Source organism: Podarcis vaucheri (genome assembly GCF_965113315.1).
Source record: "Podarcis vaucheri genome assembly, chromosome: 8".
Taxonomy (NCBI): domain Eukaryota; kingdom Metazoa; phylum Chordata; class Lepidosauria; order Squamata; family Lacertidae; genus Podarcis; species Podarcis vaucheri.
Genome location: NC_138766.1, coordinates 51,884,633 through 51,903,385, shown reverse-complemented (window position 1 = coordinate 51,903,385; position 18,753 = coordinate 51,884,633). Strand labels below are relative to the sequence as shown.

At 41.3% G+C, this 18,753-nt stretch overlaps 1 protein-coding gene across 1 annotated transcript in view; it reads right to left on the bottom strand.

The window, feature by feature from the left end:
- LOC309539804 (uncharacterized protein) overlaps positions 1-16,912 on the bottom strand; it is a 75,040-nt gene extending 58,128 nt beyond the window's left edge. Inside the window, exons 1-6 of the mRNA XM_082236140.1 lie at positions 16,719-16,912; positions 5,897-5,935; positions 5,282-5,410; positions 3,651-3,806; positions 1,334-1,481; positions 584-747 (exon numbers count right to left, since the gene is read on the bottom strand). Coding sequence (XP_082092266.1) covers positions 584-747; positions 1,334-1,481; positions 3,651-3,806; positions 5,282-5,410; positions 5,897-5,935; positions 16,719-16,766 — 684 coding nt within the window. The 5' untranslated portion in view covers positions 16,767-16,912. The remainder of the gene's footprint in view (positions 1-583; positions 748-1,333; positions 1,482-3,650; positions 3,807-5,281; positions 5,411-5,896; positions 5,936-16,718) is intronic.
- Between the last annotated feature and the right edge of the window lie 1,841 nt (positions 16,913-18,753).

Genomic DNA, 18,753 nt, shown 5'->3' with positions numbered 1-18,753 from the left:
TGGACTGAAGTGCTAGTAAACAAATCTCCCCCCCTTTAAAAAAGAATCTAACTTATTGTGCTTGAAAGTGAAGGGGGAAGTGAATTGAAAAGTGTAAGGATGAATTTTCATTTAACAGCCCTGCAAACAAATAAGAATAATGCCTGAATAAAGAACAGAGGATATAAGTGAACCTCAGTGTAAGGTTTGTGCAAGAAAATCAGGATGAATTCTCAATAAACTGGTTGTCTGGAGGGATCCTATGATGTGATGTAATGGGAAAAGTTATGAAGCATTTTAAGTGTCTTGTTCGTCTCTATTTCATTGACATCATTTTTCGCAACCTCATTCAATTTTGATGCAGAGTTCAATGGCATTTACTCCCAGGTAAACATGCACAAGGTTACAGCTTTCTGCATATCTGTCACTTCAACCCATATTATCTTTCTGATCCCCCCCCCCGGCTGATTTTCTCTTCTTGAATAGATGCACAATAGCCAATTATTTTGTGCTGACTTTTCAGAAAGCTTTCTTAAGTCCTGAATAGCTCTTTCCCCTAGCATACAAACTGTGGTATTTCTCAGGAAAAGCAATGTATTTTTACCTCTCTGTCAAGGATATTTGCAATGTGAAGTTCTCCAGTCTGTTTGTTCAAAATAAACTTTGATGGACCTCCAGGATTTTGACTCACAATCTTGAAGGCAATTTTGGAATTCAGGTTATTTGGCTCATCTGCATCTGTAGCAGTTATTTTCATCACCAATGTGTCTGGAAAGAAGGAGAGGACCACTCAAACAAAACCTTAAGAGCTGCACTTCAGTTTATTAAAACTGTAAGGATGCCATAATTTGTGAATTCTCCAATATCTTACTAAGAGGCATTTTCCAAAATGTTAGGTATGTTTCAATGAAGTTCCCCAGTCTCTGCTAATCTGCTGCCCTACAAATGTAGCAAACTCTGATGTGCCTTTAAAATGCATCATTTTGGTTATTTCTCTAAAGCAGGGACAGGGAACTTCTGCCCCCCCCATGTCTCCAGTTCCCATCAGCTAGCATGGCCAATTCTGAGGAATGATGGGAGTTGTAGTCTAGCAATCACCTGGAGGGACTACAGTTTCCCAGATCCCTACTCTACAGACACAGGGTTTTGGTCTGCAATCCTAAACCCACCCAAGAGCAGCCCCCATTGAACACAATGAGGCTTATTTTTGAGTAGAAGTGCATAGAAATGGGGAAAGGGCAACCGAATGAGGGTGGGTGAGGAATCCCAGATTGAAATGGAACATGATGAGAAAGACAGATGCATACTTATTTTATCCAGTGGCAGAAATGGCTACAATGTGTAATGTACTTACTGTCCATGCTGCCCTCTGAAATTGACCCTGAAAACACACTTTGTGTAAATATGGGTGAATTGTCATTTACATCCAGAATCCGGACTCGAAGGTCAAGTGGTGTTTCCACTGATTGTCCGGTCACAACATTTATAGCAAAGCACTTAATCTGCATTAAGAAATAATAAAAAAAATCAAAGATTAACTCAGAAGGAGTATGTAGTATTCAAAATACTTAAAACTATTCATTTGTTAGATAAAAAAAAATCTAATTTAAAAATACTGCAGGATTAATAATAATAATAATAATAATAATAATAATGTTAACAACAATGTATTATAAAATACAGTCTGCCTTTCAAGGTGAATACCAGTGAGAAACAACAAAGCAAGCATAACCAACAAAATCAGCACTAAAAATAAAATGAGTGACAACAGCAGAATGAATAAAAAACCTCCATAATAATTGTCCAATAGTCACTTATGTTATGAAATCATCACCGTTAGTCTACAACAAAGGAGTCCCAGAAATTACCATATTTTTCCTTGTATAAGACTATATTTTTTCCTAAATTTTTGAAGTTTAAAATAAGGGGTCATCTTATATATGGATAGTGCATAGTGCATTTTCTTAATTTTGGGTTAAAAAAATAGGGGTCATCTTATACATGGGGACGTCTTATACCATGTTGCCCCGCAAGACGAATGCCTCGCAAGACAGAAAACTCGCTAGACAAAAGGGTTTTCCGTTTTTTGAGCTGCTTTGCAAGACGAATTTCCCTATGGGCTTGCTTCGCAAGACGAAAAATGAAAACGTCTTGCAAGTTTGTTTCCTTTTTCTTAACACCGTTAATACAGTTGCGACTTGACTTCGAGGAGCAACTCATAGAACGCGGTGTGGTAGCCTTTTTTGAGGTTTTTGAAGACTTTGGTGATTTTTGAAGCTTTTCCAAAACTTCTTTTAAACTTTTAAAACTTTTTTGGGGGGTTTTTGGATTTTGAGTTGGGGTGTTTGGAATTCAAGGACTTGGTGTTGAGGAGGGGTTTGCAAGAATCTGGAAGCTTGTGTGGTTTTTTTCTGCATTTTTATGATTTTCTGTGACCATTGGGCCACTCTGCTGTTTTTTAAAAAAAATTCTGGATTTGAATTTCTGTGTGGTGGGTGGCTGGGGGAACAGTTGGGGAGGGGGTTCTTCAGCAAGAAGCAAAGAGTGGAAGAGGAACCTTCTTCGAGTTGTCCCCCAGAGTGTTAGAAAATGTACTGTACACTTTGTTGATTTTTAAATGTTTTTCTGTCATGTTTAGAAACTTAATTTATTGTTCCTTCAATTTTTGAAATGCTCTTTACAGTATGTGTGACTTTAAAGAGCACTTAATAAACTCTTGTTGTACCAAATTTGGCTTTGTTTGGACTTTTTTTGACCATAAAGGTAAAGGTAAAGGTACCCCTGCCCAAACGGGCCAGTCTTGACAGACTCTGGGGTTTGTGCGCCCATCTCACATTTATTGGCCGGGGGCCAGCGCTGTCCGGGGACACTTCCGGGTCACGTGGCCAGCGTGACAACGCTGCTCTGGCGAGCCAGAGCCGCACACGGAACGCCGTTTACCTTCCCGCTGGTAAGCGGTACCTATTTATCTACTTGCCCCCGGGGGTGCTTTCGAACTGCTAGGTGAGCAGGCGCTGGGACCGAGCAGCGGGAGCGCACCCCGCCGCGGGGATTCGAACCGCCGACCTTTCGATCGGCAAGCCCTAGGCGTTGAGGCTTTAGCCCACAGCGCCACCCGCGTCCATAGGAATGCATTAATTGAATTTCAATGCATTCCTATGGGATTTCATGCTTCGCAAGACGAAAAATTCGCTAGACGAAAAAACTCGCGGAACGAATTAATTTCGTCTTGCGAGGCACCACTGTACACGGAAAAACACGGTATGTGGTTGCTCCTTAAAAGGCCCTGTAGTTCCCACCAGATGCATCTGCAATGTTAAGGGATGTAAGAACAACCCAGCTGGATTAGCCAAGTGGCTCATCTAGTCCAGAAGCCGGTTCTCACAATGGGCAGCCAGATGCTCGTGGGAAGCTTGCATGCAGGACCAAGTTCAAGAGCACTCCCCCCCACACCTTGTGGTTTCCAGGAACTAGCATTCAGAAGCATACAGTGGAAGTAGAACATAGCCATCAGAAGACAGTGGAAGTAGAACATAGTCATCATGGTTAGCAGCCTGAGGTAACCTTAGTAAGTAAATAGACTAATATGGGAAGATAATGCCCTTCAGATATTCTAGTTCTAAGTAATAGAGGGAAAAGACGTTATAGTTTTGCAAACACATAGTACTTACAACAAACATTGGTGTCTCCTCTCGGTCTACTATTTTTGTTATATTAATTTCCCCAGTCTTTTGATTAATGATAAACACTCCAACGGGATGCTGATCAATTCCTACTCCAGAGATTCTGTATATAAGTGACTGAGTTTCTTCACAATCTGATCGGATCTGCAACAGAAAACAAAAAACAAAAATTAGCTATGTTTTTCCTCAACCCTAGATTTACTTATGTATTTATTTATTTTTTATTTAAATGTGTACGAATGGCTCTATATTGAAGGAACATTCTCGTGAGATGGCCTACTCATATCAGCAGTGTACTGAGAAAAAAAGGGGAAGATTTTGCTACTTGTTTCATGAAGCTGGCATACTTTGGTGCTGGTTTAGATGTAGACCTTGGCTTAATAAACCATGGTATATTAACCTAGGAGCAAGTGTCATTCCTGCAGTGTCATCCCCATCCTTCCAATCCCCCTTTCTCCTCACACACCAGCTGTGACATTTTGATTGTTGTTTCTTTAAACCATGGTTTCCCGCTATCTCCAAAAAGCAAACTGTGGTTTCATCCTGGTTTCTTCATCAAAATGTGAAACCAGGATGTAAGTGCATGAGAGGAGAGGATGGGGAGGTAGCACTAACTTTGATTATATCCCCCAAGCCTCCAGGGCAAATTGAAGGGGCACAATGAGTTGTAGGAGGATGGGGGAACAGACAAGAGTTTCCTCTGCTCCTTGCACTGCAGGAGTGGAACTCTGTGGAGGGGCTTCTCCTGCCAGCAGCTGCAACTTCAGGTTGTTAGCCAGTGTATCATTTATTGCAGGCCCGTCCAACTCCCTAGAGACTGCAATCTACTCCCAGTATAAAACAACTGGCAGTGATCAACCCATTGTCATTGGGGGGGGGAGAGGGAGAGTTGCTGAGCTTTTTTAAGGAGAGCCTGGAGTTCTTGAGCTTTCTTTGAGGGGGGGAGGTCAGAGATGCTGATCTTATTTTTAGGGGGGAGGGCAGAGTTGTTGAGAGACACTTTTAGTTATTATTACGCCTGCCCCCCCGGACTCAAACTTGAAGAAGAAAACAGATTCCAGCACTGTGTCTTGTTACAAACCATTATGGTAGCAAGTCAACTAAATTTTACTCAGAATAGATCGACTGAAATGAATGGATTAAAGTAGGCCTATACTGAGTAACACTTAATTGACTCCCACCCTAGCAAAGGGGGATGGGGGGCAGCTGTCCCCCCAATCAATAAAAAACAATACAAATCTGAAGTTCTGCCCCCCCCAACAAAAGCCTGCCCCCTAACAAAAATCCTGGCTATGCCCATGCACCCTTAGTCCTAGTCAAACAACTAACCTTCATTTTAAAGAGAGTGTGTGTGAATTAGACACCACACTTTCCAAAAAAAGCTCCTAGACTGTAAAAAAAAAGTTGTTGGTACTTTACGTTTTTCCTCATTATCAACTTTTATCAGATCTTTGCTGTAAGTTTCGCACACTGAAACTGCAGAGTCATTTATTTAAGCCCAGTGGACTTTGCTACTTAGTCAGTACATGGGAGGATCTCTGCCTTGTTTGCTTGATAATCTACAAGTGTTGCTTAGTAATTTACAAGTCTTGAACTCTTCTGATTCGCTTGGAACTTACCCTTGCAATTGGATTCCTCTTTGAATTATCTTCCCCTTCTCTACAGGCTGCAGCAAATTTAATCCATTCTCGTTTCTGCCTGTGGTGGCTTTTCCATCTCTCCACGCCTTTTTCATCCCATTCTTTCACCTTGAATAAACAGAACATGAGCATTAAAAGGATTAACTGAACACCATGAGGACCAGTTGTTCTGAATATTGAATGTGGTTTGATGGAAAAGTGGGTGACTCAAGGTCAGGGTTCTGAAGGAGACAGGAGGAACATGTGAAAATAAGGCCCATGTCCAGGAAAGGATGTGTATGGTGGGTAAGAAGAGCTGGAGGAGGGCTGAATTTCATGTAACGGTTCAAAATAGGGTGTTTCGTCTGCAAGTCTTTGATTCATATGTAATAGATTTGTGGGACACACCAGCAAATAGATGCTTTACATAGTGATCCTATGCTTTGAAAAACAAACAAAAACAAACAAAACCCTCAGAAGTCCCACTGTACTAAATAGACCCTACTCCCTGATATTTACACATACCTGGGAGTAAGTCTCATTGAGCCTAAGTCTCATTGTCTAACTAGATAAGCATATGGTGTGCTGCTAATAACACTGTGGTGATTAAATTACCTGAACATGAAAAGCAGCAGTGCTGAACTCCAAGGATACCTAGAAGTGGAACAAGAAAGAACAGTCAGCGTAAAGCTCACCTTAATTTCCCCCCACTTATAGAGCTCATAGAAACCCATCTCATCGATATCTTTCAAACTTTGCATGCTCAGCCTTCATATTGCTAAAATGTATACAGATTAAAAGTAAGAATCTGATTCCACAGTGTCCTTGCACAGGTCCATTCCCTCTCTTGTATATTTTCCTTCACATTACTGCCACCTCTTCAGTTAAACCAATGCATTTCATGCACCTCTCACTACTAGGGAATGCAATATGTAAATATGAATTTGCAAGCATCTGTATAACGAATAGCCAAAACAAGAACAATTTCTCATTTTATTCATGAATGTGAAATGCAAGTCAGTGAAAAACTCCCTAAATCTATATTGTAATATATGCATCAGGTTACAAGCAGATTTTTTTAAGGGCCTGTCCTCATGTTGGCTGCATATTTAAAAGCAGTACACTGTGCAAAGAGATATCTTTATATTCACACCAGAGATTTTTACAGAATGCAAACATTAGATGAAAATGAGATCATGCTCATGTGACCATAGAAATTTCAGTCAGCCATGTCTTAATCTACTAACAAAAATAAAAGTAAGTCAACTCCAAGAATTTCATTAGTGATTTTTTTTGCACACACCATCCTGGGCACCTACAGGGTCCCCTACTCAACAACAACAATTCCAATTGATAAGTCACCCTTCACCCACAGAGGCCGCCTGAGATTCCAGTGACAGTGTTGAATCAAGGAGCGCTCCCAGATTATGGATCTGCTCCTTCCAGAGGACTTGGGACACATGACACTTCTCTCTTTTCAGGATTCAGCTGCAGGTTATTGGTCCACAGGTAACCCATCACTGCCTCCAAGCACTGGTTTAACACCTCACCTGCCTCTCTTGACTCAGTTGGAACAGAGTTGGCGTGTCATCTGCATATTGATGACACTCTGTAATGAATAGAATAGGTTGTGGGGAGTGCTTTGTTGCAGTGAGGTTTCGGTGGCCAACAACAGTTTCCCCAGCTTTCAAATGGGGCCAAAAAGGTTAGCAACCCCTGTGTGTTCTTCACACGTGTTCAGACAGCTTCTTCCTCCTCTTTAAATGCAAGCCATTGTTCTTGGAGTATCAGATTGTATTGGAGGGAATGCTTGCTGAGTGAACTAGTAGAAACACACAGCTTTTTTATCACCCGTCTTCAGACAACTATTCAGCTCATTCTCTTACTGACCTTCAGTTATAACTTTGCCCCAAAGCCAAAGGACAACATGCTGGCATCGCACACAACAAAACTTTAGAGAAATGGTGGAGAACTTCAAGCTCAGGAGGTCCTTCTTTCTGACCCTGGGGACTCTCCCTAGACCACAACCCCTCTGCAGGCCACACCCCTCACTAGTATTGTTCCACACCCTCCTTGAATGTTTTAATCTGGCTGGAACAGGCCCTTGCACTGTGAAAATGCCACTTCCTTGCATGAATGCAGGATGGAGTTATTTGCTTATAGAAACCCCTGACTTAGGTGTGGCTGGAATGTAGCCTATGATGCAAAGGTAAGAATCACCATCACTGTTCCCCTCTACCCCCAACACTTTGGATCTTGCATGTGCCCACCACAAGGTTTTCCACAAAGGGATGTGGCTTTTGGGATGCTTTAGAGGTTCTACCTTCTTCCTGACTGACAAGTCACATCTCAAATGTGGTAGACCTTTGGGAGCACTCTCCAACAAAGCATGAACAGATGTTCAGGGAGAAGCATCTGGTTGTGTATATAGAGTACTTTGGATTCCTGCCTTTTCTATTAACTTCAACTAAATTTAGATCAAATTCTTTTGGGCAAGATTCACTGAGTCTCACTGAGCTCTGGAGCCAAGTGAGGATTCCCAGGTAAGATCCTCCCTCTATTGTGTGGGCAGGTAATCCCTCCCCTACCTGGCCTGGTCTCCTTGGTAACGCTTCCCCCAGGTGGGATTGGACAACTGACTGAGGTAAGTGGAGACCTCCAGGTATCCCACCTGAGGGAAGGCAAACCAAGCCTATGCTGATGGAGCTGCTCCAGATCCAGGGGCTGCGTGCGTCCACGCAAAGGGCGCCCCCCGTTTTAAGCGGGGAGCGGTCATTCCACTTGCATAAGGGGCTTCTCCCCTCATCTCCCTGTTTGTTTCCTGCACCTCCAAAATTGACTTGGGTTGTGTCAGGCAAAACTCCAGAACAGCATGCTTAGGAGAGGATTGTTCTGTTTGGCAAAGCGATATGTTTGCCCTGACAGAATGATCAACATAGCACTATGTTGAATTCCTCTATTTGAGTGCACGTGGGCAGGCAGATTTGCCCCAAAGTTCCCAGCATCATCAATTTACTTAGACTGCTTTTGGCAGGTTAAAAAGATTGGGAACTTGAGGAGCAAAAGCAAAAGGACAAATGTAGATGATGATGGGGGGAACCCAATGTAAATTTCACAGCAAACTAGCAACAGTAGACGTCTTTTAAAATATATATGAATGAAAGTCAAATAAAACTCTGTTTTACAAGTTACATAAAAGACAGGTTAGCTTTATGAGAAACACAGTCATCTGAGCATCTGTATGGATGGTAATTTTCCAACAATCACCCTCAACATGGTGCATTCAGCTTCCATCACTCTGGCCAGGGGTGCCAACCTGAATAAAATATTGGAGGGTCCAGTTAAACCCTGCCCCACATAATCAATCACAAGGCTCAGCACACACACCATTTGAATGGCAATGGCCATCAACTGGGGGGGGGGCTCAAATATTTTATTGGGGGGCGAAGGGACCTCACCCCCTTGGAGTTGGCTCCTATGAGCCTGGCTGGGGTTGATGGGAGTGGTAGTCCAAAACAGCTGGAGAGCATCACTTGGAGAAGGCTCATTTATAATATGTGGGCTGAGGTGTGTGTGGGGGGGGCATACAATTTAGCTAATAATAAACAACTATCTGACTTTTAGAAGACATCTGAAGGCAGCCCTGTTTAGGGAAGTTTTTAATGTCTGATGTTGCATTGTATTTTTAAAAATTTTGTTGGAAGCTTCACAGAGTGGCTGGGGAAACCCAGCCAGATGGGTGGGGTATAAATATATTATTATTATTATTATTATTATTATTATTATTATTATTATTATTATTTCTGATATGTTAGCAAGTCTGAGTTGAAAGAGATTGAGGGGAGGAATTAAGGCTTTCTTTCCAAATTAGAGATATAAGTTTCAGTCCTTCTGTAGCCAAAGTGTCAATATCTACTTGCAAGAGGCGAGTTTTGTATGCAGAATTATAAAGAGCAATCTTCAGAAGGGAAAGTCCAAGGGAATTCCCCAAAACAAACTAATGAATAAGACTGAGCATATTCAATTATGGCCTGGCCACAGAATCCTGACTGACTGTTGGGGTGGGTGGGGTGGAAATGGAATGCAGTATCACAGAGAAGAGCATGGGTGACTGGATGTAATCATGAACACCAAAATATACAGCACTGCAAAATGTTGCTGTTGCAGGTTCATTCTATTTCTGATGTTCAGGTGCTATTGCTTATGTCGCCAGAACAGACTCACCACCCCACAAGAGGTAATTAGCAACAGGCTTACGAGAAACCCAAGATTTGCAGAACTACAGAAAACTTTTGGGGAGGGAAACTCTAAGGGGCAGGAAACCCACAAGCAACCCAAGGAGAATAATTATCCAAATAGCTCTGAAGTGGTACAGTCCAGGACCCACTCGCTGGATCATCACCTTGTCATGGTGAGTGGGCTTGAATGTTCCTATGACCCTTGTGAGTGAAGCTGTTGGGAATCTCGCACTCCCAGCAGGGTCACCGAAGGCAGTAAGGTCAAAGGGAAGGAGCTAGACAAAGAATGATTGAAGAAGTTCCTCAATGGTAGAACAGGCGGACGATAACAAGCAGTATGTTACAATGGCTGTGAAGGCAGATGAAGGCTGCACAGTCCTCGAATTCAGGACGCAAGGGGGAAACGTGCTATGTGGAAGGCACACTTGGCAAATCCACACCATTATCAACTCCTGCTCAGAAACCAATGTCCCCACTGTGGAAGGATGTGTGGATCCAGAATTGGCCTCCACAGTCACTTACAGACTCACTGTTAAAACCGTGTTTATGGAAGACAATTTTACTCGGCTGCAAGTGACCGCCAAAGAAGTAGACAGTCCAGGAGGGCTGTATTCCAACAGATGGTATCAATGACTACTTCATAGGCAGGCTAAGGGGCAGCCCCTTTTGAGTCTGCACTAACTACTTTCTCCAAATATTTGAATGAACAGAGCACAAAAGATGACTACTGACACTTAGACACAGCTTATTACCTCAAAGAACAAAGGCAGATCTACTCCACCTATAAAGATGGGCCTGGTCTGCATTTAGTAAGCATTAACCTATTAAAATTCAGCATGTGGTTTTGCCTCACCATCCCATGAGAAAATCCGAATTTGCACCTCTACTTTTCTTCTTCTGTGGTCCAGGCAACACGAATCCTTGCTATGACTGCTAACTTATTTAGCACTTCTTATTTCCAAAATGGATGGTGATCTTTCTTAGCTCTGTTGTCATGACAAACTTATGATACACTTTATTATCTGTTTATTTAACAACATTTTTATACCACTTAAAATCGTCAATTAAAATAAATATTAGAGGAAAAAATGCCACATATGTAGGTGTTTTGAGAACCATGTACAGCCTTAGGGAAGTAAGAAATGGTATTGGGAGCAACACAATGCTGGAAGATCTTGTACCAATACTACTTCCCACTTCCCTAAGGCTACACCTGGTTCTTAAAAGACTACATATGTAGTAATTTTCTGCAATATGTTCAGAGTTAAATTCAGAGTGTGGTGGTGGCAAGCAGACAAAAGGATGTCAAGTAGGGTTGACTTTTCCCTTTGGCTACTCTGGACTGAAATAGTGAAAAGGCATTAAGTGCAGTGCAAATGAATGCCAAATAATCATGGACTTCACGGATCTGATGCACATCAAAGTGCATTCCAAATCATCCATTCCACAGATATGCCCCCTGTTAGACATTCATTGGTTTTCTTGTACAAGTGTAGGAGTTGTCTGAAGTCATTGTTAGAATTGCTACAATGCTGTTAGAGACTCACATGATTTATCCCATCCATACAGTATGTGTCTCTTGAAATGAAACATTATTACTAGACCTGTTGAGTGTTACTTTCTAATGGAAATACAGTGGTACCTCGGGTTACATACGCTTCAGGTTACATACGCTTCAGGTTACAGACTCCGCTAACCCGGAAATAGTGCTTCAGGTTAAGAACTTTGCTTCAGGATGAGAACAGAAATTGTGCTCCGGCGGCACGGCGGCAGCAGGAGGCCGCATTGGCTAAAGTGGTGCTTCAGGTTAAGAACAGTTTCAAGTTAAGTATGGACCTCCGGAACGAATTAAGTACTTAACCCGAGGTACCACTGTATTCTGGTAGAAAGCTCAATGGAACTAGCACATAGTGTTAAGACTGTCTATAATATAGCATATGTTGCCATTCTTAAATCTATGAATGTTATAATAAAAAGACACTGGACTGGGATAACTCATATAATGAAGAGAACAATCCACTGAGAACTTTTCCTGCACAAATTCCTTTGAGAGGCATGGGAGCTACATATAAAAGCATCATAATGTTTTCATGGATTTTGGTGGGGTTTGCATAGGAGATCTTGCTAATGGTATTTTTGCCCATTTTCAACAGAGACACACTAACTGCAACTCATGAGTATGCATTATTTTTGCTATCTTAGCCAAGAACTAATTTGGGGAAACATATATGTGTTTATTTCTTCTTTGGCAAAAAGGGAAGAAGATTGTTTCCTGCCAGTTTGGCTTCTGAAAAGGAGAAGAATGTATATATTAAAACAACAACAACAAAAAAAACTTCTCATGAACATTGTCCATGTAGTGGAACTATCTTCTCTTTTTACTTATGACCACTGTAGGTCTCTCATCATTGAGGGATGAATGATTGTTTATATGTATGTATGTAATTACTAATATTTAATTTTTATGTGTATATCCCACCTTCCCCCAAGGATCTGAAGACAGCCAACATGGTTCTCCCTCCATTTTATACTCACAACAACCCTGCAAGTTAGGTTAAGGTAAGATATATACTGGGTGGCCCCAAATCACCCAGTAAGCTTCATGGCTCTTTGAGAATTTGAGTCCAGGTCTCCCCAATCCTAGCACAACATTCACCAATGCACCAAAGGTCATTAGTGAGCCATCCATTAAGGGCATAGTTGGTTGCAATATACAGCAGCATGGTGTGGGAGAAATGTTCCTTGATCTGAACTTAATATTTGATATTTTTGCTCAATGTGGGGGGTGATTTATTGTGGCATATTAAATTATGTGCACCAGGCCAAGAAATAAGTCTTTTGCTGCATTTGCTTTGATGCGAAATTTGCTAAATTTCTCATGCCAACAAGGACAGTGGTAAATTCAAGATGCTCGTGTGGATTTTGAGAAAGGAAAGTGGACACTCCAGAAACCAGCACTCATTAATACAGTCAAGAGTTTCCAAGATGCATGCATATTCCTGCCTGCCTCTAAAAGTTTCCCATGCATTTCAGTGGATGGAAGTTAAATCAGCATGTGCATTCCTTCGTGGGTGTTGTTCAACTCTCTCTAGTATAGTGATTTATTCCACTGTTCAGACAGGATTTCTGAAGTTATTGATCTTCCGATGCTTGAAGCAGAAATCCTAAACACGCTTAATTGGGAGTAACCCCAGTTGGACTCAGAATGACTTACTTCCAAGTAAACATGTATTAGTCCATGTGTTGTTTAAGGGATGAATTGAAAAAAATAGAATGTTTTAAATGTTTGAACCCAGATTCCCAAAGACTGAGTAATTATTTCAGATTTGCGAGACTGCAGAAGAGATCAGCTTCAGAGTTCCATTACTTTAATATGCTGCTCCACAACTTCTACTTCAAAGCCATTTACAAACATGAATTAATTAACTACTATCAGTGCCAAGGCAATATTATATGCAATTATGGCATACTCCCTGCTCCACCTACTTGAATCCAAGTGACTGAACATGCCCTTAATTCCTGATCTGTTCTCTTTCCCAGTGCTGTTCTTTTTAAGAGTTGAGCCTGTCTCTTTGAAGTCAGGCAGGGTATTGCTGTGAACAGGGCTGAGTATTCAAGCGCATTATACTATTAGTCATCTTTGTGCCATTGTAGTGTGCAGTTGTGTCAGCATTTTGGACTATGCATTTTATTCCTGCGCCAAAACTCCCCCTGAAGAAGATTAAATCTTTCCTTTTATTACATTTATTTCCAAAGTTCTGTAACTTTGCAGTCGAAATCCTGGCAGATGGCGTCTCCAAGCCTAAACACCATTATATGGTTAGAAATCCCACAGAAATCAACAACTCAAACAGGATGTGTATCCATGAAATTGCATTCATGATTCAGGCCTAAATATCTAGGTACCTGGTATCTGACTTCAGGTAATGTTTCTTTTTTAAAAAGTTGATGCTTAAATCCAAGTTAAGTCATTGCATTCATGGATGTTATCTTTGTTTTGTTTTTTAATTAAGAAAGGTAATTGTATTTCAAGGATACCTGCAGAATTATGGGCCAAATCCTGAATTCCAGAAATAAATTTGCCAACAATTTTCAAATTTGTTTTTCTTCCAAGTTTAGGTAACAAGTCCATATATATGACACTTGTTTCTAATTATGTAGAAAGCCAGCACCATCCCTTTGAGCTAATGGATGTAGCAAATAGTCAGCTTTGAAAACCTAGGATGACTTTTATTCAGAGTGAATGGGAAGAATCCATATTATTGCTTAATAGATAAATTGTACTTTTCTTGGGCTGCAGTATAGGGAATATGCAGGGCCCCTAAGGATAATTGATTCCTTAAACAAATTGGCCTCTGATCACATTCCAGAAGTTCAGCTCACAATAGGAAGGTTTGTGGTGGCATCATTAAATAACCCATTTTTTGGGTGCATGACACACCACCCATGTGCCAAGTGATCTTTTAACTGAGCTCTGAGCATGCACTAGACTGTAGCCATTCAGGTCAACATCCAGACTATCTTTCAAAAGGCTTAAACATGCTGAAGTCTTAATACAGTGGTACCTCAGGTTAAGTACTTAATTCGTTTGGGAGGTCCATACTTAACCTGAAACTGTTCTTAACCTGAAGCACCACTTTCACTAATGGGGCCTCCTGCTGCTGCCGTGCCGCCGGAGCACGATTTCATTTCTCATCCTGAAGCAAAGTTCTTAACCTGAAGCACTATTTCTGGGTTAGTGGAGTTTGTAACCTGAAGCATATATAACCTGAAGCGTATGTACGGGTACCACTGTACTGGATTGTCATCACAAAAATGTGTGCAATGTCTCATCCTGGATAAGATTACTTAGTCCTCTCAGTTTGCTGTGGCACTTCATTAAAAATACATACACGTAATCTACCTTTTTATTTTAATAATTGGAAGGGAAAACGAAGGTGTCTGGTGAAACAATGAACAAGAGAATTGGCCAAGTGGAGATGGCATAAACTAGTTTTCATCAGGCAGGTGGTAAAGGAAAAATGCACTGCCTCCATGAAACAAGCCTGTACAAGTACTATGAACACAGCCCAAACAGAAAAATCAGTATTTTGCAGTGAGTACTCTTTGGATCAAGCAGGTGTCGAAAATTCAGATCAGATAGGGAAATATATACTGACCCCCTCCCAGACCAGAACATTTGCTTCAAAATAAAATTGCTAGTTTAAACTTTTGATTTTTTTCTGTTCTTTTGTTATCTAGAATATTAGCACTGGTTCACATGCATTTCATAATAGACATTGTGTGTGTGTGTGTGTGTGTGTGTGTGTGTGAGAGAGAGAGAGAGAGAGAGAGAGAGAGATTCTGTGGTTTGGGAAACTCCACATTATGAAGAGATTTCTCTTACTTCTGCCTGTGAAGTCCCCTCAGTGATCATGCTCTCAAACAAAGATTTGGATATGCCGAAGAGCTTGGGAAATGCCAGTAAGATTACTGGCCTTTCTCCCCTCCACACCCAGGCAATGCAAAGTTACAAACTTCAAAGGAAAACCCCATTCACTTTAAAAGACCCACACCCCATTGGGTTCATTGGAGTAGTTGCACAGTTATTTGGATGAAGGCCTCTACAGATGACACCTGTGTTTATAGACATTTTCTCAGCTTTGTCAAAAGACGGTTAAAAACAGACCTGTTTCATATGCTAAAAGAGACACTCTTCCCAAATAAATGTCAGAGGGCACACCTAACATATAAATCTCTGTACTTAAACCCCAGCCTTAAGAAATGCATACAATTTAATTATTGGGTCTTGGTCTACAGATAATAATGAAAAAGATGTATCAATGGCCCAGTCTAATTTTTAAGAGCAAGCAACATTCCAGGCTTTGAAGAGACCTGAATGTTGAACCAAACATGTAGGAACCAATTCATTGCTTTGCTTTTTGCCAACCCTTAAGTTATTCACTTGGCAGCTGACTTCATTGATTAGTTCTAATTTATCAAGTGTGAAATTGTTAATTGGGCATTGCTTCTTTCCTTTGAGCAATGAACTGCAGAGTTTCGCTCTGCCACATCATCTTAGAAAAATTTGATACGTTACCAGTAGGAAAGGTGGTGGTGGGGGGAATGTGCAAATTTACATTTGGTCTGAAGAAATCCTATTTAAGAACAGATTGCAAAGAATACTGTAGCATTCTTAAGATTATACGGTCACTTGAAACTAGTGTCATTTTTGTGCCACAACTCTTCATAAACACCTCCATCATTCACTTGGAATGGCAATGGTGCCCATCTGAGAGGTGCCGGAACTGAGTTCCAGCAAGTTCCAGCTGAACCCCCCCCCTGCTTGCAACCATTCTAAGTGCAAGAAAAAGCAATACAAATTACGATAAATGGAGTTACATGACAATATGGACCTTGCAGCAAGGCCTCCAAGGCCACCAAGTTCTGTCTCTACAATCTCTCAACATTTGATTGCTTCAACATGCCTAAATGTCGTTTCTTCCACAGATAGCACTTTCCCGTGTATAAGAAAAACAAACGCAGCCCAAAGCTCTTACATAAAGAAGTACCATGCTGATGAATTTTCCTGTTTGCACATGTATCTAGAAGCAGGTTTTCAGTGACAGACTGGAGAAATCGAACTCCGAGGGATTTGAGCATCAAATCCTAATAATAAACAGCAAACTATACAATCTTCATGCAGAACAGGAAAAACAATATACGCCTAGATAAAGATTGAAAGAGTTTGTTCAAATGTTTCCACTTTTTTGCTAGAAAGCAAAAACAGATAACAAGGGATTGCTCGTGATATAGAGTGGCTTTCAACTAAGTCATACTTGAACTAGACCCTTGACTAACACATCCATTGATTACAATGTGCAATGAGCCCTCTCCCAGTAGCATCTGGCTCTCTGTTTTGGATATTAAACATCTAAATAAATGGATTTAATTATATTTAGAGTAGATGGGTGGTTTTGCTCCTGGGCAATCCCATGATCGTTTGCTCAGAAGTAAGCTCGGTCAATTTCTATGGGATTTACTCCCGAGCAAGTTAATACAGAATTGTAACAAAAGTCTTCCTCTCCCCTTCACCAGTCTTCACTTCCGATTTACAATGCAGGAATAACCAAAGCACAGAGAATTACCAGCATCGCCAGCACAAGAACTTGAAAAGTGACACTGGGTTTGAAAACAATTCTCTTAAAATCCATTCTTACCGTTAAAATGAAGAGCACAGCAGCTGCTCTGTAAGTAAGCCAATCCATTGCATCTGTTGTCTCTTAGGTCCAAGAAAGGGACGATAACACTCCAGGTGGTTGTGCCCTTCCCCCCCACCCCTTGTGACAGTGCCTGTAAAAAGACACTGCGTAGATGTTCTTTCACCCAGGCTTTGGAGGAGTCTCTGACTTCCTCAGATCAGAGCACTGAAGATGCTGCTTAACCAAGTGTGTTCCTCCACCCAAAACCTTTGGGCAGGTCTTGAAATGCTTGACAACATCATTATTGCTCCAGGGGGAAAGCCAAAGACACACCTTGATACTTTTTGCGATGAAACACTTTGCTGGGCACCAAACAGAGCATTATAGAGAGAGACAAGACAGGCTGTACTGGGGAACTACTGAATGAAAGTCAGAATTACCCACTACCACTACACAAAAAGCTGCACTTGTAAATTTTGGGCAGGTCCACACAACGGCAGGATCCTGAGTTAAATCCATAGTTTCACAAACCAATTTTGCATTGCTGCTCTATGTCCTAGGAGCCCACTTCCTGTGGGCATTTGGAGGTCATGTTTCCACCTCCCTCCAATAATATTCTTTTATGGGTTCCTCCAGCCATTGGCAAATGATGGAATTGGAGAAGCAGAAGGAAAGAACAAACACAAACTTTGGATTTGTCCCCTTTCCTTGAGATCATATAGATCTTTCTGGTGCCAGCTTAACTGAAGAGAATGCCAATAGCAGTCTTCTGCTTACTTCCAGTTTTGAGAAGCAATGTGAATTAAAGTTGCCATATAAATAAAGCAAAGTTTAAAAATAATAACCCTCCATGTTCTCATAGTAGCTCCCCTGCCTTCAGATTTCCCCATTCATTTTAATGCCTGAGGACTCAATATACAAAGCTGATCCTCCATTGAAGTCCTTGGAGTTATGTAAGCATCGTAGGCCCGCCCGGTGCTCACAGTATATAGCTCATTGGGAATAAATGTGTCTATTTTGTTTCTTATTGTATTTCTTATCTAGTTCCCTAGATCAGCTTGATATTCTTTGAAAAGAAAAGTGTTTTTAAAATGTATTGAAAAGCTTATTTGGTTGAGTAATCTCTCACACAACAAACAGGTGTGACAAGCAGAAGTCTATCCTTGACCAGTTAAACAGGGAGCAATGCAACAACTTTGCTGTCTTATTGATGATTTTGGAGGCATGTGGCATAACTCAGTTTGGACAGCTTGTGGACGACCACAAAAGTGATAGAGACTGACTGAAGGCTTTCACTCTTCCTAGTATTCTTCTTGGGACAGATTTTTACTCTGGACTCTTCCATTTTTTAAAAAAGAAGGGTATGGCTCCAAAAGTCACAGCAGAATCAGTAGTGTGTGAGAAGATCTGATGTCATGCCCTGTCACTTCTCTGTATCAGCAATCTTGCAGCTGCATTCATCCTGAGGACTGTGTTACCTCTTGGGCAAGTTTTTGGGGCCCACATGCCAGTTACAGGCAGGGCCAGAGGCAAAAGAGGGCAGAACAATGGATGTGACTCTTGCATCATAGCACCACAGTAGGTTATGGACAAGCTGGATATTTCTATGTTAACTACATCTCTTCATCCTCCATGCAGGCCCTATTTGGAGCAGAAGCAATTTTGGGCCCAAACTGCTGTGAAACTGAAGTTGTGGGTGTTGCTTTGTGTCCAGGAGCACTGACCTGTAATGGATCAAGCCAGCCTCTTGCTGCATTGTGTAGAATTCCCATTTGCTTTATTTGGCTATGGTGCCACTTCAAAGAGTCATGGTTTCCCACAAAGAATACCTAAGGAATTCTGGAAATCATAGCTCTGTGAGAGAAATAAGGGTTTCCTAGCAACCCTCAGCACATTTAACAAACTACAGCACCTATAATTATTTGGGGATAGCCATGACTATTTAAAGTGGTGATAAAATGCATGGTGTGATGGTGGCCCCATTCTCACTAGTATTGCAGTGGTGAATAGCAAAGAATGGAGGACATACTTGAATGAGAATCTGGGCATGTGG